This window comes from Asparagus officinalis, chromosome 8, assembly GCF_001876935.1.
Source record: "Asparagus officinalis chromosome 8, Aspof.V1, whole genome shotgun sequence".
NCBI classification, from domain to species: Eukaryota; Viridiplantae; Streptophyta; class Magnoliopsida; order Asparagales; family Asparagaceae; genus Asparagus; species Asparagus officinalis.
This window is the reverse complement of record NC_033801.1, coordinates 39,992,907-40,017,607: the sequence shown is the minus strand read 5'-3', so window position 1 is coordinate 40,017,607 and position 24,701 is coordinate 39,992,907. Positions and strand designations below refer to the sequence as shown.

General features: G+C 35.6%; 3 protein-coding genes across 4 annotated transcripts in view; all 3 read left to right on the top strand.

Annotated features, from left to right (window-relative positions):
• On the top strand, positions 261-6,357 carry LOC109822489 (U1 small nuclear ribonucleoprotein C-like). Its single transcript, XM_020388693.1, has 6 exons — positions 261-368; positions 485-527; positions 3,173-3,214; positions 3,298-3,556; positions 4,754-5,041; positions 5,771-6,357. The coding sequence occupies exons 1-5, from the start codon at positions 361-363 to the stop codon at positions 5,008-5,010; spliced, it is 609 nt and encodes a 202-aa protein (XP_020244282.1). The 5' UTR covers positions 261-360; the 3' UTR covers positions 5,011-5,041; positions 5,771-6,357.
• On the top strand, positions 6,861-13,129 carry LOC109822949 (protein NRT1/ PTR FAMILY 8.3-like). 2 transcript variants are annotated; one of them, XM_020389224.1, is made up of 6 exons: positions 6,861-7,474; positions 10,442-10,547; positions 10,636-10,853; positions 11,260-11,563; positions 11,660-11,816; positions 12,149-13,129. In XM_020389224.1, exons 1-6 carry the CDS (start codon positions 7,400-7,402, stop codon positions 12,969-12,971), a joined length of 1,683 nt encoding a protein of 560 aa, XP_020244813.1. In that variant the 5' UTR covers positions 6,861-7,399; the 3' UTR covers positions 12,972-13,129. The 2 variants fall into 2 exon arrangements, with proteins under 2 accessions (XP_020244813.1, XP_020244812.1); XM_020389223.1 differs by having other exon boundaries at positions 6,862-7,474; positions 11,260-11,816.
• LOC109822950 (protein NRT1/ PTR FAMILY 8.3-like) overlaps positions 19,312-24,701 on the top strand; it is a 6,854-nt gene continuing 1,464 nt past the window's right edge. The window contains exons 1-4 of the mRNA XM_020389225.1: positions 19,312-19,528; positions 22,269-22,374; positions 22,463-22,680; positions 23,391-23,947. Coding sequence (XP_020244814.1) covers positions 19,454-19,528; positions 22,269-22,374; positions 22,463-22,680; positions 23,391-23,947 — 956 coding nt within the window. The 5' untranslated portion in view covers positions 19,312-19,453. The remainder of the gene's footprint in view (positions 19,529-22,268; positions 22,375-22,462; positions 22,681-23,390; positions 23,948-24,701) is intronic.

Sequence of the window (24,701 nt, the reverse complement as noted above, 5' to 3'; positions counted from 1 at the left end):
AATATCTAAACTAAAAAGGGGTTAAGTATGATCAAAAATTTCGTAGCATCACCCAATCTCGAATAGGATTTTTGAAGTTGTATTTTTGCAAATACGTGAATATTTTTTGACTCTTGATCGTTAAAAATGTTTAAGGAGACCCATAAATCCCGTATGGAACAGCAGGGGTCTGTTCACAATTACATGATACGACAAGGGGTCTATTTGTAATTAACAAAAAAAAAGACAACTCAGTTCGGATCCGGGTTGGGGGATTTGAATCCGCTACTAGAACCTTCTCGCAACCAGTCGAGGTGTGCATCGAGTCTCCTGCCTTCGCCCCGCGATACGCCACCCAACTGTGAAACGAACGCCGACGCAATGCCTCGGTAATGTTTCAATGCTCGCATCTTCCAATAAAAATCCGGTCAATTTTGTTTTTTTGTTTTTTTTGTCCTCCCTCTAAAAGATAAACAATTTGTTCGTTTTTCTTGTAATTTTGCAGGTATTACTGCGACTACTGCGACACCTATTTGACCCACGATTCTGTGAGTTTTTTCTTCTTTTGGCTTTCCTAATTATTTCCTGTTTTCTGTAATTGATGATGAGGTTATAGTGCGACGATTAGATGCGTTTTTTATAAAGAAATGTTAGGGGTTAGGTTATATTCATTTATTTATTTATTTTGAGAAAAAGGGAAGGGCTTAGGGTTTATGATTTTCTCCTTGAATTATTTGGAGAGTTTAAGCGTTCAGAATTCACATTAGGGTTTATGCTTTAGCTCTATTGTTAATGGCTGTCCCTTGAATGTGAGGTTGAATTTTCTTTTCTCCTCTTTTTTTTCCCCATTTTTTTGTGTATAGTTTGGCTACTTACTGTCCTCCGTTTTCATTGGGTTATCTTTTATGCACTGGAGATTTTTAATTCCATGTTTTCCCTTGAGAGAATGGAGATGCATGAGGTTAAGACTTCCCAAATGGAAGGGAGTCTCTATATGTGTTTGTGGTGTGAAATTTATTATATACGGAATTGGGGGAAAAACTGGTCGAATTTGAAATTTTAATAAAAACTAGCTAGAAGCATGGAATTTGGTTTTGGGAGCCTAGTTGGCCTGAGTTGTTACATCGTTGTTAGATATGTTTCTTGCTTTCCAACACCCAATTACAATAGTTATTTGTCAATTTATGTTTGGAAAAGTTATTCATTATTGAGGTGATAATAATATCATTGATATTTTTATCCTGGTAAAGTTACTTAAATAGAGATGAGGACTTACTCACCTAGGAGATAGATTCCCTAACTCTCGTCCGTAGGTGAAAACTTTATGTAAACGTCAGAGCAAACTAAAACTCACTCTCCTTTCTTCTGAGTACTGTTCCATGTTGGTTGTGTTCTACTTCTATTCCTCATGAGATAGTAGCCATGTTGTCTTTCTATGTGAAATCTCGACTCAAGCACCCGTTTCTTTTTAATTCTTATTCCTCGTAATTGTACACTTGTAATGTTGGTCATATCTGATATATCAATTTATGTTTTATATTAACAATTTCAAACAGGAATTCATTCTAGGTCTTGGGTTTATATATTTATCTTGGGGTTGAATGCAATTCCTTGTAGCAAATCTTACTTCTTGTTCTTTTTTTTTATTTTTAGACCTTGTATTAATCTGGGAGAATGTGGATGGTGGTTTCTTTGTTGTGTGAGTTTAAGATAAGTTTTACCCAGTGTTTTAAATATCGGCCGACATGTCGGACATGTCGGCCGATATAGCGGATTGAGGGGTCCAACGACACAAATCGGGGAAAAACAAGTCGCATATCGTTTTTTACCGACATATCGGCCATATCGGCGAAAAATCGGCCATATCGGCCGATTTTCCTGTTTGGAAAATCGGCCATATCGGCCGATTTTCCTGTTTTTTCTTTTTTTCTTCTTCACACGTGAATGTTTGGTTTGTGGACTATTTTGATTAATAATAGGCTAATGATTACTTGATGTTTGATCACTTGATTAATAATAGGCTAATTGATTAATAATAGGCTAATGATTATTGATTAATAAGGAGAGATTTATTTTATTTTAAATGTGCATATGAATGTTGAAATGTGCAGAGTCATGAAGTTATGAATTTAGGAATGCTTAGATAGTTAGATTACATTTAGGGCATGATATTATACATATGTGGATCACCCGATATGACAATCCGATATTTAGTCCATGTCCCCCGATATATCCCCGATTTCCGCTATCCGACATGGATTTCAGCCGTCCGACATGAACCCGACATCCGATATTTAAAACCTTGGTTTTACCTAGCTGTGATGGTGGGTCTCTTTGGATTTACTAAATGCCGCTGTTTCATTCATAGGTTTAAACCAGGAATTTCAGATGGCAAGTTTAAGTGTTGACGTCAGGTCGACATAGGGTAGCAAAATTTTGGCAAGATTTTTCATGGAATCATGTGGCTAAACGTGTCGATTGTGATGTATAAGGATAGACGCAATTTTTACCCCCCCCCCCCCCCCCAAAAAAAAAAAAAAACAAAAAAAACAAAAAAAAAGAAAAATACTTTTCTAGACCTTGCATTAGTCTGGGAGAATTTGGATGGTAGTTTATCTGTTCTGTGAGTGTAAGAATGGTTTTACCTAGCTGAGATGGTGGGTCTCTTTGGATTTACCAAATGCCTCTTTTTCATTCATAGGTTCAACTGGGATTTTAGATGGCAAGTTAAGAGTGTTGACATCAGGTGGACATAGGGTGGCAAATTTTGTCAAGATTTTTCATGGAATCATGTGACCAAACATGTTGACTATGATGTATAAGACAAAACACAGTATGCTCTTTGACAATGGCGATAATTTACTAAAAGTAGATTCTTTCAATTATAACAATTCCACGTGTACATTTAAGAGTTGGTACATGTATTAAAAGAAGTATTACGTATATATGGTTTTTGGGCAGCTCTCTAGTCCAACATTGAACCTATGTCTCCAAGTTGGACACTCATGTCAAGTTTCTAATAACATTTTGATGGAAAAGGGATAATGATTGGTGGCTTTTTACCTTTATAGTTCTGAAACTTATGCAGTAGGATTCCTGCTCAAATGTAAAAAATGATTATGTGCAGATATTACTGTCTAGTATATGTCCTACAATGATTTCATGTTGCTAACTGCAATTTTTTATCTTGCAGCCTTCTGTCAGGAAACAACATAATGCCGGCTACAAGCACAAGGTTTTGATTTTGACATAATTCTTTTATTTAATCCTACCTCCCAATCTTCTTTTATTTGTTTACTGATTTTATTTTTCACTTAGGCAAATGTTCGTACCTACTATCAGCAGTTTGAGGAGCAACAGACTCAGAGTTTAATAGATCAAAAAATTAAGGAGCACCTTGGGCAGGCTGCAGTCCAATATCAAGTAGGTGCAGCTTTTAACCAGTTTCTCCAAGCAAATCCTCAGAGACCTCGCCCTCCGATTCTTCCATTGCCGATGGGAGCACCTCAGATGCCTATAGGCTCTCCGTTTGTTCCGGGAATTAGACCCCCAGTTTTGCCACCCCCTGGCACTACAAGTAGGTGAAAGTTTTATGGATTTATTTTGCGCCATTGTGCATTGTTTCTGAAATTGTAAAATAATTCATGCCAAAGTGTGATTTAGCTTTAATATGCGGATGAAATATTTTTTTATTTTAGTATTTCATGTTTGTTGCTCTGTTTTAATATGCATAAAATAACATACTGCCTGTGATGTACATTACTTTTGGAAGTTGAAAGACAAGAAAGTTATGTATAAGTTAAATTGCATTAATCGGGAACGGGATAAGGGTGCTCTTGTGCAATTTAAAACTGGATAAGGGTGGTCTTATGCAATTTAAGTAAGATTTGATGATGAATGCCTATTTAGTTTGAGATGAGACATGTTATGCATTCAAAAATGGTAGCATATTCCTGATATCTGCCGACTTCAACCTGTAAATTCATTTGTCATTACTTGTTCATAGTCTTTTTGTATTGATAACATGCAATAGCCCTTTAAAGATGTAGTTGGTTGCTTGTAACTCAGTATGCCTCTTGCTTTAAGTCACATGCAATTAGTTAGGTGGCTCTACGTAAGGCTTAGTTAAGAGGGGAGCATGCGATTACCACGTGCATTAAGTGAGGATATTATGCGTATTTGTGTATTTTTTAAATGGAAATTAGGCCAAAAGTGTAACATTGCAATAGTAACCCCATGTAAAGGTGGTTTCTATGTGTAAACCCAATTAATTATTTCATAATAATAATAATAAGTAAAATACATTTATGTATCACATTATTTCTGGTTATTAGTTATTAATATCGAAACTAAGTAATTATCTTCATATTAATCAAATGTTATTAAAATTATATTAGAACTTTGATTATATTAACATCAATAATTGGATGGGAGTTTATCAAGTGAATGGTTGATGCATCATGCATGGTAAAGGGTTTGTGGAGAGCAATAGATTCTTTTCACATCAACAAGTAAAACACCTTATAATGAACAAAAATAATAATAAGTTGGAAAATCCCAACTTATTTTTCTCATACTTTTAAAAATAAGTAAATAAGCAAACATTACCCAATTAAGCATGTAACTTAATACATGCAAGTAAAACAGCCTTATAAGTAAAAATAAGTCAGTTGCTAAACATGCTCTTACTGTACAATTCTTTACAAATGTTTTAGTGTGAGAGCTCACTTCAGCAGGCAATTAAAAAAAAGTTTCCTTTTGACAACCCTTTCAGGTTATGGAGCTGCTCCAACTGTTCCTCCATCAATGGCCCCACCTATTGCACCTTCCATGCCGATGCAAGTGAACAATCTCCCTGGACCACCGATGGTGAATCCTCCGGTCCCTGGAGCTACAACTGCACCAACACCTAACAGTGCTATGAATACTGTGACATATCAAGCCAATCCGTCGTTTACTTCTGGTTCCTCTACTGCGCCAGCTGGTAGCACTAACTCACAGGAAACTTTTGCATATTCTCAGAATTCTTAGACCAATCGCTAGCTTATCAAACTGCCATAAGGTACAGCTCTATTATAAAGTCTTCTCCTATATAATGTCCCAATTTTGGTCTCTGGTTTTGATTGTTGGTCAGATATGTAGCGCTTCTCTTGAACCTACTTTCTTATCTCCTGTTACTTTAATCCATTTCTTTACCCCTTGTTTATTTTTTTAAATGAGTTGAAGTATCTTAATAAGTAATCTGATAAAGCACTAATACGGTTGCCATTAGGGCCATCCATAGAAGTTATCTGGGCTAATCGTGTAATGATCTTGTAATATCTATGGGATTGTTATACGCTATCAGATTCTTTTTATACACCTAAGGCATAAGACAAGAATGAATGATCTGTACTCTGTAGAGGTTATAGCTCACTCTTTTTGAGAATAAAATAAGGAATAAGAGCTAGGACATGTGCACCAGTCACTGCAAATATACCAGTTAAGCCAAGTTGATACCATGATTAGTGGAATAAGGAGGATTAGAACTAGGCGTCTAGAGATAATTTAGAAGGGTGTATATTAGTGGATAATTTGAGGGAAGATCTCTTAATTGAATGGAAGGAAAGAACTCATGTGACCAATCTGAAAAATCTAGGGACGAAGGCCCAGTCAGTATTGCACTACTTTTTATACAAAAAAAAAAAAAAATCAATTCTTTCACTCAAGTAAAATTTAGTTTTGGGATATTCGTTAATCATCATTTCCCATCTAAGACTGAATAAAGTGCTCTATCCTGCTTGTTTGACAGGGTTTGGAATTGATCAAGATTGGGCTTCAGAAATATTTTCTATTGTAGTTGTGGAAGTTGATCTAAGTAAGGAAAAGTGATACTCCTGAGTCCTTAGTATTGATGAGCTGATCTACTCTTGACTTGAAAATGGAGCATGTATTTTTCTGAGATTTCAGAATAGCTTGTACTCAATTGGCTAAGTTGGTGGATGTAAGAAAGCAAGGCAGTGTAATGTGGTTGTTTCCGGTATTTTAAAGGCTGAAAAGACGCATTCTAATGCGGCGCCATCTAATATGGTAGTTGAAACTCTTGTGGTATTTACGCAACTTCGTCAATTGTTCTGTTTGATTTCTTGAAGATGTCTCGTGCATTACGTATCAGACCTTGGCATCAACTTCGCAACTTTTTTTCGCCGATTGAGATAATTGTTTGGGTGTGACTCGGCAGGAAGTATGATTCACATAACAAGTCTTGTAAGAAATTAATTGTGGGTGATTTCAGGTTTTAGTCCTGATGTTTGTTTTATCCTGAATTTGGGTATAAGAGGACGCATCGTACAATAATAAGATTATGTAAGTGTACATGTTTTGCTTTTTCTTTTTATACTTGGCGGCTTCTAGTTCATAGGTGCTTTGACAAACTTCCCACTTTTAGTAGGCTGGAAGAATACATTATGCACGTTAATTATTTGTTGTGTTAATGAGCATACCTTGGAGGTTAACTCTTAAAGGTCTCCATTCTAATCCTCGGAAGACCAATTAGACATGGAAAAATATTGATCCCACAAAAATTAGAAGATTTCAACTTGCTGGTTGGGTGGGCGGTCCATATTAGATGGACCGGTTCAGATCAACCTGAAAAATAAGAGAGGACCTGATCTGATTACACTAGAAGCTATATTTGATTTTGGGCTAAATAGCACTTGGATACCGTATTGTTTCGTCACATTTACACTTTAAGTTCTCTCCCAGTTGTCCAAATCTGATCCTGTTAGTATCTTCTGTTGGCTTAAAGTGAGAATATTTTTGGAAATATTTCCATGTGTTTATTAGATGTTATTTGGGAGTATTTTGACCATATTTATTGCCACAAGTATTATTTTACATACTCTCCTTGTATATAATTGAAATAATTCATTTTCATCTACTAAACTTTCAATTTTTCCTTCTCCTTATTCCCTACTACTACTACTCCCCCAATTTCTTTGTCTAACCCATCGATTTCAATTGAAAATCCGAGATAAAATTCAACCAATTAACTCTAGACAAAATCAAAGTATGAAGTGTATAATGTTATTCAAATTGAACACATCTCTCCCATGATTTCAGGAACTTAAATTCATTTCAACAGTAAAATTACATTGAGACATCAGCTTCAAAAAGGGCAAAAAAAAAAAAGAAAGAAAGAAAGAAAAAAGGGGAGGAAAAAAAGAAAACTTTGTAACCTTCTAACGAGTGACAACTTAGAATAATTAAGTGCGAAGACAGTGAAATGATAGGGTATTTAAGTAATTATCCCACTAATAAAAAAGGGATATTTAAGTGCCACTCAGCCAAAAAAAGAGAGAATATACCAAAATCAGCACTAAAGTTACAAATAGAATCTGCGTCACAAAACGAGTGTTCTGTAGCTTGACTTGCTTGGATCATGGCGATGGGCTCTGAAGAGCCGGAATACGCGGAGAGACTCCTGCAATTAGAAGGAGAGAACCCCCATCTTCAGGTTTATGTCTTCTTTCTTTCCTTCTACTTCGTTCTCAATCAATTGTAACTGTTAAGCTTATATTTCAGCTTGTTGAGTTTCTTGGATTTAAGTAAATGCCCAACTAACTTAAAGGGTTAGGGATCAACTTGTTAACAACTAGATGCAGGGGCTTCTATATTTAGGCCAATTACAAAAGTTTTCCAATTGGGTTTCTGAATGGGTCATTTAATCAACCGGGTTTCGTACGGTTAACACTCTTTTGACTCAACTTGGTTCCTATAAGATTGGGCCAACCCATTTTTGGGATTATGAGATTTTGTAACCAAACAAGAAATGGAGAAGGAAAAGATACTTGATGGTACACTTAGTCTTAGGGGGGTTATTGGTTGGGACAAATTAGGGCCGAAGTGGGAAACCGTTTCATTGGAACAATTTTATCCATTTGGGATATTTTAAATGGAGCAAAGTGGGATAAAGTTGGACAATGAGACAATTTGAGCCTTTGATTTGACAATTCATATGAGATAATTGATGATGTGACACCTTATTAAAATATAATTTTATCTATTAATTACTTCTAATTAACTTATCCAATTGGTTTAATATATTATTTAGTATATTATTATAATATAAACATTATTTTACTTTATATTAAAATATAATATGTTGTACTATAATTACTAATTAATATTATTAATTATTATATTACATTACATTATATTATATTAGCATGCTATACTATATAATAATTAATATAATATAAGATCAATATATTTAATATAATATTTTAATAATATAATATTTAATATAATACATTATTTTATTTATACAAAAATATAATATGTTATACTATAATTACTAATTAATATTATATAGTTATATAGTTTATAATATTATTAATATATTAATGTATGTATTAAAAATATAATATAGTATGTGATATTGCATAATAATATATAATAAATATCATAAAATAAATTATAAATATAAATTAAACTATAATAATATTTTATTTTACTACATGATAATATAATATAATATATTGAATATATTATTACTTTATACTTTATATACTATGTTATATATTTATAATATAATTAGCATGTATTAGTTTAACTAATACAAAAAGGTTTGAAAATTATCCCAATTGCCTTCAAAGTGGAACAAAATTGTTCCAATATGAAGGATGGGGTAAATTTTTACTATTGGGATAACATTTTTATATATGAGTGGGGTAATTTTATCCCAAGTGGTGAAATTGTCTCACTAGTGTTCCAAAAAACCAATAACACAAATAGGTATTATCCTTGTTCCATTGTCTCAATAAATAACACTATGAAATAGAATCTCTAAAATTATCTCATTATCCCACCAAATGTCCCAATGAATACCCCCCACACCCCTAAGTGTGTTTGGATTGAGGGTAATGAGGGGTAGGGGAAGTTATGGTAGGCTTTAACCTTGTTTGGGAATCAAGTTGGACTAGATAGTGGGGGAGAAGAGAAGGTAAATGTGAGACCCCAACTTTAGCCCCACATCGAGAATTTATAATAAAATTGTGTGGCTTAAATCGGTAAGCCCAAGACTTAAGTGTAACATTGGCTAGTCAATTTCAGTAGTGGATTGAGCCAAATAGCACATTACACTCGGCGGGTCACACGGTTTGCACGCGCCAACGGGCCCGCGGGTCTGGGGCGTTACAAATGGTATCAGAGCAGTTGTCAGTCGGAAGTATGGAGTTAAATGTTATGCGGTGCTAAGTGCTACACTGCGCAAGTGCAGTGAGAGACACATTAAGAGCCCATAAGATCCACCTCTAGAGTCCACATCGCCTGACGATACTAGGATGTACCGATTGTCATGTTACGACGAGGATGTCACTTTTGTAAGATGGGGTGATTATGAGACCCCAACTTTAGTCCAACATCGAGAATTTACAGTGAAATTGTACGGCTTAAATAGGTAAGTCCAAGACTCAAGTGTAACATCGGCTAGTCGATTTTGTTAATGCAATGAGTCAAATAGCGTGTTACAATCGATGAGTCCCACACCTTGCACGTGCCAATGGGCCCACCGGCCCGGGGCATGACAATAAAGGAGGGGAGCAAAGCAATTGTAGAGATACCAATTTACGTCCTGTCAAGAACATAACTTAGTAACATGTTATGGTATTTATATCATTTTATATATATTCCCTTCCCTTCCAATTCCCCTTACTAATTTTCCAAACAAGTTTTATAAGTTATCTTACCTTGCCTTAACTTCTCCTCTTAGGTTACTTTAACCTCCCTTAAATCAAGTTTAGTTCAACAATGAGGAAGTATGTGAGCAGTAATTTTCTTTTGCAAGATGGGGAGTAGCACTATATGATGGACAAAGATCGGGGATGGTATTGCCTGCATACTAGTAGATATCATATGCTAATGCATTGCATTGTGATTACTAGCAAAAAAAAAAAAAAATCAAGGATTATATATGGAAAACTAAAATAGCGGGAAGTAAATAGAAGATCAGCGATGTTCTCCTAACACCGTATATAATTTGTTCTTACACTCCACAATGGGTGTTTGTTTAGATTCACGAGTCCAAAGAACCTTTATGAGAAAAGATCAAAGTACAAAATTCTCTCATTTTCTTTGCCTTATTTTCTCTGAAATCCAAAGAGGGGAAAACCATTTTCTCTCATTTTCTTTGCTTTGTTCACTTTAAAACCAAATCCTTATGAGTATTCTTATAGATAATTATATAAAATTCATATTAAAGTTTTCATTCCTAGCTAATCTTAATTATGGTTTTTTGCATGCCTTGCCTACTGATATAATGCTCTTCAATGGGTGCTCAGCATGAATAGTGATTAGATAAATAATTTTACTTCTTCTTGTCTTGATGATACGTCGAACTGATTCCAGCAGGGATATTGTAATTTCTTAAACCTTTGATTGTTATGCTATTAATTGCATTATTTCTATGTTTTTTATTTTGTAGAATGAAAGTAAAGGACCTTATACAGGGGATGGATCAGTTGACCTTAGCGGGAATCCCGTCTTGAAAAATCATACTGGCAACTGGAGAGCTTGCCCTTTTATCCTAGGTATCAACGTATTATTATTGTCTGCTGTTTCGTATTGCCGGAGTTTAATAGCATCTTTTATAACTCATGTTTGAAATTGATATTATAGGAACTGAATGCTGTGAACGGTTAGCGTACTATGGAATATCAAAAAACCTAGTCACTTATCTTACTAAAGAGCTGCACCAAGGAAATTTCTCTGCTGCAAGAAATGTTACCACTTGGCAAGGCACTTGCTATCTTACACCTCTCATCGGAGCTTTTGTAGCAGATTCATACTGGGGAAGATATCGGACTGTTGCAGTTTTCTCTACAATTTACTTCATTGTAAGTACCATTGATTCACTTCTCGACAAAGCAAATAATTTCCAACGATTTCATTGTTGATTATTCTTTTAATGGTAACTCTTATTCCTTCCTAACCCATATTTCTATATAATCCCTTCGTAACCAGAAATTTCATTGCATGCCTGAATTAGAAAGTTTGTTAGAGAAGACTCCCCCCCAACCTGTGCAACACACAAAGCATGACTTAATAACATTCTTTTTTGAAAACATACACAATAAAAAGATGACATGGCAGGATGTCTCCATAATAAAAGCACGGATCTTTTTGTGTCTGCATGGTTTGATAATTTCTTTTGTATCTTCTAATAATGTTATTGATTACCATGGCATCTCTCTATGTTCATCAAATTCTCTTAATTGACCAATGATATATCCTTTATCAAAGGGAATGCTTTCACTGACTCTCTCAGCATCAATCCCGGCTTTGAAGCCTCCTCACTGCATAGACTTTCTTTGCCCAGAGCCAAGCACATACCAGTCTGCTATTTTTTTCTTCAGTCTTTATCTGATTGCACTTGGCACCGGTGGCATCAAGCCTTGCGTCTCATCTTTTGGAGCTGATCAGTTTGATGATACCGACCCTAAGGAGCGAACAAGTAAAGGCTCTTTCTTCAATTGGTTTTATTTCAGCATCAACATCGGTGCTTTTACATCTGGCACTTTTCTTGTATGGATACAAGACAATCAAGGTTGGGGATTAGGCTATGGAATTCCTACATTTTTTATGGCTTTAGCTGTCTGTTGTTTCTTTTCTGGCTCGAAATTTTATCGATTTCAAAAACCAGGAGGAAGTCCTGTAATGCGAATTTGCCAGGTTGTTGTTGCCTCTATTAAGAAATGGAACTTGAAAGTACCAGATGACAGCTCTCTCTTATATGAATTAGAAGGTAGTAGATCAGCAATCCAAGGAAGTCGGAAGATGGAGCATTGTGCTAAGTTCAAGTACTTCTCTACCTTCTCAGAACATTTATATTGTTGCTCGATTCGAATACTACTCTAATGTTGCTATGTTTACTGTTATTGTGATAGGCTTATTACATTAGTTCTAAGAGAGAAAGTTTTTTTTTTTGGCAAGTAGACCTCTTGAGGGTAAAAGAGTCAAGAATAATATTCACTCAGGGGCCTATTTGCAACAATAAAACTACATTGTTGTCTATCAAGTGATTAGGCAATATCATGAAGGGTCTATTGATGATAAACCCTTTTTTTCAACATACTTCCATAGCATTCTTGACATTTCTCGAGAATTAATCTATTGCGTGCATATTTTACAGGTTCCTCGACAAGGCTGCAATGATATCAACCCTAGACACCAAAAGAGAGGACCTCGTCAATCCATGGAGTCTCTGCACAGTCACACAAGTCGAAGAACTCAAAATACTAATCCAAATGTTCCCCATTTGGGCCACCACCATCATTTTCTCTTCTGTATATTCCCAAAATTCCTCCTTGTTCTTGGAACAAGGCATGGTTCTCGACAAAAACATCGGTTCTATCTCCATTCCCCCAGCCTCACTCTCAACCTTCGATGTCATCAGTGTCCTCATCTGCATCCCAATCTATGATCGCCTCCTTATTCCAACAGTAAGAAAATTCACTGGCAGAGAAAGCGGTTTCACTGATCTTCAAAGAATCGGTATTGGCCTTTTAATTTCTATACTTGCAATGATATCAGCATATTTGGTAGAGATCAAGCGTCTCCAAATTGCATATTCTGAGGGGTTAGTTCATCAGAAAGTCGCAGTGTCGATGAGTATTCTTTGGCAAATTCCTCAGTATTTTCTAGTAGGCGCAGCTGAGGTGTTTACTGTAATTGGACAGTTGGAGTTTTTCTATGAGCAGTCTCCTGATGCCATGAGAAGTATATGCAGTGCTCTTGCACTTGTGACGAGTTCTTTAGGGAGTTATTCGAACTCGTTGATTCTGACACTTGTGGCTTCGGTAACGACTAGAGGAGGAACTCCTGGATGGATTCCTGACAACTTGAATGAAGGGCATCTCGATCGGTTCTTTTTGTTGATTGCAGGTTTGAGTGGCTTGAATCTTGTGATGTTTGTTTGGTGCGCCTTGAGGTATGAGAGCAAGAAGGCTTCTTAGAGTTTTGATTGGAAAATGGTGATTTTGTGTAAATATTCGACCAGAAATACATTTCCATGATAAAATTGTAAATAATCCAAACAACATATGTCACAATTCATTTTTGCAGCATACCAAACAGTCCCTAGCCGTATCGTCTTCCTCTGTTGGATTTTGGGTTCGAGCATCCTTTCTTTTTAATACTTATTGCTCATAATTGTACTTAGTCATAACTGAATTAGTTTGATGTTTTGGTTTGGAATTCATTCTAATAATTGGGATCTGTTTGATCTTTTAAAGATATTGTTAGGAATTTTAATGCCTAAATCCCTAATTGCAACAGAAACGCAGAATAGAAAAGTACACCAAGATTTAACGAGGTTCGGCAACTGCCTACGTCCTCGGGAGCCACACAGATAATTTCTTATTAATTAAACAAGAAATTACAATTTAGGAGCGTATCTCAAAACTGAGATTTCTCAGATAAACACTGTAGCTACAGTGTTAATAATCAAAGGGTATGAACCCCTTTCAATTCTCAACTTGAGAATAAATTTTCGAGAACCCTAGATTCGGACGGAGAGAGAAAAGTGCACTTTTCTCCCGAAATCGGCTTCAAACAGGGGAAATTTTTCTGGGGAAAATGTCTAGTTGGCGCAACATCTTTCCCTCACTTTCCTTTGTCTTTTGCAAGACAAACACCCGATTATGAAGGAAATTGTGAAAAATACCCTATGTCAGTTTTCAGTGGTCTTTTTCTGTGGTTTTTGGACCAAACAAACAGCCCCTAAATGCAACCTCATTGTTTTGAACCTGTTACGAAACCAAACCCATGCAGCTCAAAGAAATTCCTTGCTGCCATTGCTCTCCAATTGTTTTCAATATCACATTTGACTTTATGTATAGACTAGGAAGTACCTTGCTCAACTCTGCTTTAGGTCTTGAAATTAATGAATATGATCCCAAGCCTTTTTAATGAAGATATTATGACATAATGCTCCTTATGTTAGCTGTATAGAGTACTTATATCTTCTATTTGGATTTATAGAATGATAATTAATTATTTAATCTAATTAGGCGGTGATCATAGGATAAATAGTAGAGTTACTGCTTGCTTGTATTTATTCTTTAGGATTTCCTAAAGGCCCTGGAGTAACATTGTAAGAAGAATTTGGATATTCATTAGAACTCTGTAAGTGGTGAATCTATGCATTTATTCATATGTGGATTTATTCCATGAATAACGTTTATTTAGAGTATTTTGCGCAATTATCCGTTGTTGGTTTCATATTTTACGAAGACACGAGTATTTGGGTTCTCTCTTTAACAACAGTCATGTCTTTATTATATAGTACCATGTTGAGATGTGTATATGGGTTGAGATTCTTTATTGATTTTACCTTTCGCATTTTAGTATAAAATATTTGCAGTTCACTTATATTAAACAGATGCATCTCATGTTAACATACCGTTATATGTAGGAAAAATAAGTAAGTCATAATGGGCTCAAGGTGCTTCCAAGAGGTTTTTATTTTAGCGCTAAGAACCTAAACTTGGGTCTCACATCCTGACCACAGGCTAAATAATTCAGGGGATTGCCACGACAATCAGAGTATTGAAGTGTTGATTGCATTGAGACGTGGCTTGCTTACATTTCCAATTCCTACGAAATATTATTTTTCACTCGTGGCATCAAAAATGGTATAATAATTTGTTGGTGATATTTCTATTGTATATAAACATGTTTACATTACTTTTGATTTATGATGATTTGTATATTTAGTTTTGTTAAACTAGTGCATAATGTATAGATTCATCCACTTAGTAAGTATTAAACTCATTATGTTTTATTCATCTTTTCAGAGACTCCGGATTAGGTAGAGCTGGAGAGACTCATAATTCTAAGGAAGAATTGAGGAAAATGACTGAACTTTGATTAATTGCAGTGTTGTTTTTTAAGTGAATTTTTAAATAAATATGTCGATCGATGTTTAATTGATTTTTTAAAGATCATGTAGTGAGATCTTCTCTTTGAGTTTGAATCCCACTTCTGGTTCAGAGAACTTTTATCCATTGTATAAATTGGATTAATATAGGTCTTGATTATGAAGAATAATTCACTGAATTTTGATTCATATGATAAGTGGTGGTGGTTATTTGATAAGTTTAGGTATGGATCATATGTGGAGGATGTAAAGAAATAGAAAAAGGTCAAGAAGATATGTTATTTATCTAACTCAACCTTTCTTAAACAGAGGTTTGGGGGATATTACAAAATAGCTATGAGATAAAATCATATCCAATCATATTCCTAATATCTCTCAATTACATATTCCTAATATATTATTCCTAATTATTTATATTTCTACAATATATTCCTTGACACTCCCTCTCAAAGCTGAAGCATGTATATCATACATGTCCAGCTTGTTACAAATAACGTACACACGTTCTAGTCAGTGACGGTGTCTCAAAATAATTTTGTTCTTATTTTTCACTTGGATATCTTCAAATCAGTTAGTCCCCTCTAGGGCTCCACCAATCAAATAATCCTTTTAGGATGCAAGAACAAATGATCCTTTTCAGGATCCGACAACAAATGATACTTTTTTGAAGGATTCGAAAGGATCCTTCTTTAAGAATCTAACGACAAATGATCATTTTCAGGATTTAACAATAAATGATCATTTCTTTAAGGATCTAACAAATGATCATTCTTTAAGGATCTGACAAACAAATGGTGGAGTTGACTTTGCGCTCGAGAAAAGATCAATAAGGCAGAGATCGACAATGAGGACGATATCAAATCGTCGAGAGACCTCTGTCATCGAGATCCAAATTTTGGGGTCGTAATTCAAGTAAAGCGCTCGTGCAGAGACTTTCTATACACAATTAAGATAGATTTACTACATGGAAGCATGTAAAAACTTGTTTCCAAAATTAATGATGATATAAATTTTGTAATGGATAATCCATGTACAATCATCACGGAAGATAGTTTAAGTAAATGAAATACTGGAATGCTAAAAATTGATCAAGGCATTATGGATTATATAACATTATCTTGAAAATTACGAATAATAAAAATTTAACACTTCAGAACACATGATTTAGACAAAAGTAGAGACACGTCACTAAAAATTTAATAAGCAAAACAATACTACTTCAAAATATAACTACTCGACACAGACAAGGAAAACAGATAAAACATAGTTACGTATGATAAAGTGAAAGGTAGTACTAGAAGTTCAAAAGTTTAGAAGCAACATTTAAATAAAATTTTCATTAAAAAATATTTCTACAGATAAAAATAGAAGAAATAAGCAAATTAGACAAAACAACTCAAAATATTATTTAGCTAAAGATAGTCTTTGTATCTTGAAAAGTTCAAATATTACTTCAAGAAAGTGTATTGTCTTTTCTTTGAAAAACCAAGGCTGTTTTCTAGACTCGAGAACACAACTAACCAACAAAAGAAGAACAAGTCAACAATATGAAATTTTGATTTAAAAAAATATTAGAAAGATGTGAAATGTTCCGAATGCTGTTAAAAGTTCATAGGAAATTGCTAAACGAATGTCTTTGATGACGTTATAAAATTTTCTATATTTCAGAATACGAGTACTTCAGAAGAAAAAACAAAATCAATTCAGTACATACATTTCATATGTTTGAAAAGTATTTAATATCATAGCAAATGTCACTAAGTGAAGTTGGGCTACAAGTACTATCGGGGGAAAAAATAATTCAATACATACATTTGATAAGCTTGTGAATATTGTTTCAACTATATATGTTTGAAAAGCATTCAATTAGTGAAGAAATTGAAAATCAAAGATATCTGGAAATTTAAAACTAGTTCAACATTCTAGTAAAAGTTGCTAATCTAATTATATAAAAACTTAAAACTTTTAAAAATTTAGTGGACGTGTTTAAAATAATTGAAGCTGAAAAGATCTGGAATAAGTTTAAAGTAGACAATACAAGATAATCTAGATTTGCTTGACTATGTAACAACACAAACGTAAAGGCTGCACTCGCTATTAGTTCATAGCATGGAAAGATGTTGATTGGTCTTAAACATAGTTGCCCATGCATGTCAAACAATTTATTTGGAAAATTCTTTGAAGCCAAAAACAGTCCATGGAACCAAAATATGACAAAGATAAATTAGCACTGAAAACTTGAAATAAAAATCAATTGAAATCTATAGTAGACAGAGAACTTCATTTAAAATTTTAAGCGTGTAGATTTTTAAGAATATAGAGAACAAGAGTTTAAAAAAAGCCTAAAGTGTCGGGATTCCCTCCTAGTAAGATCCAGACTCCAAGAAGCATAAATGGTGCTGAGCATATAAGCTTGAAAGTTGCATTGGAGGATGCAAAGTAAACGAAGTTTGAAGGTTGCCCATGGGAATATGAAAGAGCAATTATGCATTACCTTTTGCATTGGCAACTGGCCAGGAGATGACTATATAAAGCCCTAAGGATTGGTTGCAAGTTTTAGCAAAATAATGAGAAGTAGAGAGAACAAGCGAATGTGAGTTGCCTGAAAATTCCAACCAGCAGAGAGTTTATCCTTGATCAAAGGCGAAACGTTGTCCAATCGAGACAAAATTTTAGCGTGTTGTTCCTGAGGTGCTAGCGCTTACATCCAACTCTCAGATCATCAATTTGACTCCTCCACAATCCGCTGTCATCTACCTTTTGACGAGTTCGTTTCATGTTATCCACTCTCCGGAGTGAAGTATATTGTTGATTGTTGATCAATGGTTTGTTAGGAATTTTAATGCCTAAATCCCTAATTGCAACAGAAACGCAGAATAGAAAAGTACACCAAGATTTAACGAGGTTCGGCAACTGCCTACGTCCTCGGGAGCCACACAGATAATTTCTTATTAATTAAACAAGAAATTACAATTTAGGAGCGTATCTCAAAACTGAGATTTCTCAGATAAACACTGTAGCTACAGTGTTAATAATCAAAGGGTATGAACCCCTTTCAATTCTCAACTTGAGAATAAATGATACCCCACAATTAAACCCTCTTTAATTCTCTCTCTCTCTCCTTTTAAATCCCCTCTCTCTCTCTCAAAATCGCGTTGAGAGCTGGAGAAAAATCGCCTCTGCGATTTTAGGGCAGCCGCCGCCACCAGAGAAGGAGAAATCGGAGGAGAGGGGGAAGTTCTTCAGCAGCTAAACCCTAGGGCATGGGGTCTCTTTTATAGGCGGAGGTGGAGGGCTGGCGACAGCCTGTCGCCAGCGACTGCTTCGACGCCAAATTCGAGGCCGAACGCAGAGGTGGGAGCGCTCGAACGCAAAGGACGCCATCGCCAAACGCAGGGTTGCGTTCGAACGCAGAGTTGGGTGGAGGCGCTCGCACGTGGGGCTCGAGCTCGAACGCAGAGCTCGGGGGGGCGCTGCCGAAGATAGCCTGGACCTCACCTGTGGCTTCGCCTCGTCGACATCGAGCTCGTCGGAGCTCCTCGCCGGTGCAGAGGTTGGTATCCACCCCCAAATTAACAGATATCTCGTGCATTATGTATGCGTATCTAACCTAGTTACTAGCCTCTTTTTTCATGTGAAACCTCATAAAATATTGGGTGGTTTTGTGAAATTTATCATTTGTTTTTCGTTGTGTTGTGTTAATTACCATAAAAAGAGGTTAAAGCAAATACTGTTATCAATTATGTCTTTACTAGCTTGATATTTATATGTGGCAGAGGTAGGCTCTCTATTGTAAATATTCATGGTATTGTGTATAGCGAGATAGTATTTTCATGGACTTTTTTAGATATTAGTCCCTTACGTTTTTAATAATTGCATATTAGTCCCTCAACTCTTGAAAATTGCATATTAGTCCCTTAAATCCTATAGGATCTTGTAAAATTGTCTCTCTGTTAATGTTTTAGCTTAAAAAAACTAACCATGATTGGGTACTTCTAACGCTACATCTGCAATCACCAAACTCCATCTTTCTGATGTTGTTTAGCATGATTTAAATCCATTTAAGTTGGGTTGGGGAACATAATAGAGGAGTAAAATGATCATTTTGCCTCTGACCGTTAGATTTGACGGAATATTTCCCTCAAATCAAACTTGATTTAACTTGAAGGATCATTTTGGAAGATCCTTGGGAGCTGGGATGAATTAATAGTGGTCTCTTATATTTTGTATGCATAACGTAATAATTTCATCAATCTATGAAAAATATACCTTAATAATCTGGAAGAATAATGCTTAGCTCCGTAGCCTCTGTCTATTTTAATCAGATTAAACTTTCGGATCAGGTAACGGTCAGGCATAAAATGGCTTAACCCGTTAAAGACCCGACCCAATTTCCAGCCCAAACTCGAATTCTGTGGTCAACTGTGCAAACAAGAGGAGAAAAGGATGGGAATACTTTGGAGATTCCATCCGATACCGAAATCAGCGTTAAATTCTGCATAAATCGGATCTTTATCGCTAAACAAAGTGGTCTATAGCTTGGTTTGGATCCCTGTAATGTCAATGAGCCCTCAAGAGCCGCAATATGAGGAGAGGCTTCTACTTTTAGAAGGAGAAAACAATCACTCTCAGGTTTCTTTCATTCTTTTTTCTTTAAATTTAAATTCTAGCTTTTGGGTATTGGATTTCCTCAAATAACATATCGGTTAGTGATCAAAATTGTTACTTCAGGTCTAGTTTGATGTGGTTACTAGTAATGTTATCAGCATTTAGATTTGTGGGGCTTCTATTTTCAGGCATTGATAAAAATTAAAATTTGTCAATTGGGTTTCTGGAGATTTGATCAATTACGCATTGAGCTTCTTGAATTTGAGAATCAAAGGATTATGTGTCATGTCTTGGTGTTCTATGTAAAGAAGAGTTGCAACTGAATCGGATTTGGTAACAAATGCAGGAAATTGTATAGGAAAGATTCCACAATCACATAGTAGTGGAGCTACACCATAAATATGTACCTAGTTATGTGTTCTGTATAAAGAATTGTACTTGCATCTTGAAGGTTGGCGCTATGTACCGACACAAAGTCAATTCAGAGACAACTCGAGAACATTCCCAAGTGAATTGAGACTTCAAATTGTGCGTGAAATTTCATTTGTAAAGGTCGGAATTGTCTCACATCCACTTGTTCTCGAGTGGATGTGGCATGAGAGACATGAGGAATGAATTCAGTACCATACGGGAAATAGAGTGAGATGACTAATGACTCAATTAGTGTTAATCCTTTGGAATTGGATTTAACGTGGTTCCTAGAAGATTAGTCCAATCTAATTACACTCGCGAGCCTTTAGAACCCAACAAAAATGATGTGCAAATATATACTTGTGGATACACTAGAAGTACAAAGTCAAGAGCATAAAGCAATCTGAAGCAAGTTCAATGTGAATGCCTGGATAAGTTTGTGAGCAGTAATATATTGCTCTTGCAAGGTGCTGGACAGTATTATGCTATGACCAAAGGTTGTGGATGATATTATGCATTAAGCTATTGCACATACTAGGCAGAGATATCTTCAAATGCATTAAAAGGTGACACCAGTAAGGGGCTATATGACTGAAGATTCACCCATAGACATCATTACAGAGGGAGATTGGGAGAACTAGCATATTCTAGCTGCAAACAACATTGGCTTAAAAAGCGGTCTGGTTGTTGACCTAGGCCTAAACGGTACTTAGACCGAGCCGCTTATGCAAAAGAGGGGTATGTTGCTTGCTGAAGCATAGTAACGGTGTGATACCCCACATAATCCTACATCAAGAAAAACTAGAAGACTTTGGATGGTTTAAATAGTAAAGTCAAAGATTCAAGAGGAACTAATGCTAACACTTTTTGGTAGTGGATCGAGCCAAACAAATGAGTTGCTCTCAGTGGGTTCCATGACTTACAGCACGGCAACGGGTTCACGGGCTCAAGGCATGCAAAATGGTATCAGAGTAGTTAGTCAGTCGGAAGTGGGGAGCTAAGTGATACATTAGACTAAGTCCTACATCCCTTGAGTATGGTGAGGGCTACCTCTAGAGCCCGTAGGAGTGACCTATAAAGTCCACATTGTCTAATTGTGACACTGAGATGTGCTAATTATCATGCCGCAATGATGGCGTCTGGTGTTGAAGGTGGGGTGAGTGTGATATCCAAAATAGTCCCACATTGGGAAAAACTAAAAGACTTTGAATGGTTTAAATAGTAAAGCCAAATGGTTTAAGAGCAACTAATGCTAACATCTTTTGGTAGTGGATTTAGCCAAACATCGAGTTACTCTTAGTGGTCCCATAACTTACAGCAGACGGGCTCGCGGGCCCGGGGAGTGACAAACGGATAAAGAGAAGAGAATGGACGTAGTTAAAATGGATCAGATTAAAACTCTACATCCAAGTCCATCTTAGGTAAACGACGATGATAGAATTTTGAGTCTTTGAAAAGAATCATTCCTCTCTTGATTCTAAAAATGTCTGTGCCACTTAAGCTCCCGTGTAGGTGCTTGGTCCCGCGCCTAGGTGCTAGCCATTTCTAAAACATTGGCAAAGAATAAGTTAGCTAACTCCTAAGAAATAATAAAATAGAGAAAAATCTTTTTGCATAAAAGAGAGGTGAAGGACATGAATGAAAAATTCCAGAGATAAGATATGCTTTATGGAATAGAAGATATGTTAAGAATTAGGGATTCATTATTGAAACTTGATGAATCGCCATGTAATTACTAAAGAAGGATGAAAAGGAATCAAGAACTATGTATGGCAAATCAAAATTATAGGAAATACATAGAAGATTACACAATGTTCCTACATTCATAGGCAAGAGGAGATTCACTATATCAGAAGTAAAATAATACCAGTGGTCCTTATGGTGTGCAACCTACCTCTTCTCTTTATCTTAAAATCATAGAGAATATTAAAATTTACTGCTAGACTCTATAAAGTTACTCATTCGGTTAAGAACTTTTATGAGTCAAAATCACTCCAAATGTTCAATGTTCTTTACATTTTTCCTTCATCCCTTCAATCTAAATGGCGTAAAAACCAATGCCTATCATTTTCTATACTTCTTCAGTTTAAACCTAATCCATGTGAGTCTTCTTAGAGATATAACATAAGATTTAGAGAGCTTTCCTTATTAGCTAGCCTTGTTACTGTTATTATGCCTTGCCTGCTGATTTAATGTTCTTGAACCGGTGCTCAGCATTAAATGCTGATTCTTGAGGTGTTCTTTTTTTTTTTCTTATACATCAAATTGATTCCTGCAGAATCGGGGATAATTCCCTAAAACTCCTGATTGTTATGATATTAATTGCATTATTTCTTTGTTTTTGAATTTGTAGAATGAAAGCAAAGGACCTTACACAGGGGATGGATCAGTTGACCTTAACGGGAATCCCGTTCTGAAAGAGCTTACTGGAAACTGGAGAGCTTGCCCATTTATCCTAGGTATCAACATTTTACCATTGTATGATGCTCCTTGTTGCTGGAGTTTAATAGTATCTTTTATAACTCATGATTAAAATTGATATTGTAGGAACTGAATGCTGTGAACGGTTAGCATACTATGGAATATCAAATAACCTAGTCACTTATCTTACTAAAGAGCTGCACCAAGGAAATGTGTCTGCTGCAAGAAATGTTACCACTTGGCAAGGCACTTGCTATCTTACACCTCTTGTTGGTGCTTTTGTAGCAGATTCGTACTGGGGAAGATATCGAACTGTTGCAGGTTTTTCTGTAATTTACTTCATTGTAGGTATCATTGACCCACTTCTTGATAAGAGCACAGCTAGGTCAGCTAGAAATATCAAGTCTATACTCAATTAAATTTGGACTTTTTCCAATATGTTCCCTGATACACTGGTCGAAATTTAGGACCTGAACTCCAATTTCAGGTTATATTTTACTCTTTAACACTATCATAAACAAATACTTTTCTACAATTACATTGTTCTTTTAATGAGAACTCCTATTCCTTCCTAACCCGTATTTCTCTATGACCACATATCTTTTTGCAACCAAAAGTTCATAGCAAACTGTAACTCCGAAAAATTATTCTTTCCAGGAAGAATGCAAAAAAAAAAAGTTTCTTAAATAACATCCTAAAGAAGCGCAATTTTTACCTATATATGAAGCATTTGAACTGACACAGTGACAGGGCAGAATGTGACATAATGCATGACGTGCACGGTTTCTCAAAAAAGGAAAATAAAAATAGTCAATACAAAAATGACATGGCAGGATGTGTTAGAAATGACATGGCAGGATGTCTTGTGTCTAACATATTATCCAACACATTCAACAGGATGAAACTTCACAATAGAGGCATGTCTCTTTGTGTATGTTTGTATCCTTTGATAATTTCTTTTGTATCCTTTAATAATGTTATCGATTGCTATGACATCTCTCTATTTGTGCATCCAATTCTCTTAGTTGACTAATGATATATCTTTTTGTCAAAGGGAATGCTTTCGTTGACTGTTTCAGCATCAGTACCGGCTTTGAAGCCTCCTCACTGTATAGGCTTTGCTTGTCCAGAGCCAAGCACGTTCCAATCTGCTATTTTCTTCTTCAGCCTTTATCTAATTGCACTTGGCACCGGTGGCATCAAGCCTTGCGTCTCATCTTTTGGAGCTGATCAATTTGATGATACTGACCCTAGAGAGCGACCGGGTAAAGGTTCTTTCTTCAATTGGTTTTATTTCTGTATCAACATCGGTGCTTTTATATCTGGCACTTTTCTTGTATGGATACAAGACAATCGTGGCTGGGGATTAGGCTATGGAATTCCTACATTATTCATGGCTTTAGCTGTCGGCAGTTTCCTTTCTGGCTCCAAATTATATAGATTTCAAAAACCGGGAGGAAGTCCCTTAACGCGAATGTGCCAAGTTGTTGTTGCCTGCCTTAAGAAATGGGATTTGAAAGTGCCAGAGGACAGCTCTCACCTATATGAACTAGAAGGTAGTGAATCAGCAATCCAAGGAAGTCGGAAGCTGGAACATAGTGCTCATTTCAAGTACTCCTCTAACTTCTCATAATATTTATTGTTATGCTCAGTTTACTTCTCTAGCTCTTTCGGAATATTTGTTGTAGGCTTATTAGCTGTTACATGAGTTCATTAACACCTCGCTATAATAGTGTCATTGGATAGTTCTGTGAAAAGTAGCACTTAATTTGTTTGACCATATTAATCTTCTCTTTAATTATTGGAGAGTCCTTCAGATTTAACTGCAGTAGAGGCCAACATGATGGGCGCTAATGGTGAATGACTGAAAGAAGGTAAAAAAGACTTTTTACATTTTTTCGTACATGATAATGGAAAGGAAAAAGTTTTAAAAAGGGCCCTTTTAAAATTTTATTAGGAAATTTGACCTTTTTTATTTAATTAGCAAAATCGGCTTCTTTTTAGCAATGTCATCACGCCTAGCCAAAAAAAGGTCGATTTTGCAAAATATAGAGTATTTAAAATACACGGGACTACTAGTCCCGCGTATTTAGTGGTCACTGATCACTAGACTACAAGTCCCGTGTATACTTAAAGATCTAATTGGTGGCCGCTAAATACACTGGACTAGTACTCCCTTGTATTTTAAGAACTCAATTTTGTCAAATCAACCTCCTTTTGGCTAGCCGTGTTTGTATGGTCAAAAAGATTTGCTAATTAAATAAAAAAATGATCGATTTTGCCAATAAAATTCAAAAATGGTCTTTTTTAAAAACTTCTTCTAAGGGAAATTGTTCATAGTGTTGGTAAATGAATGAAAAGGATC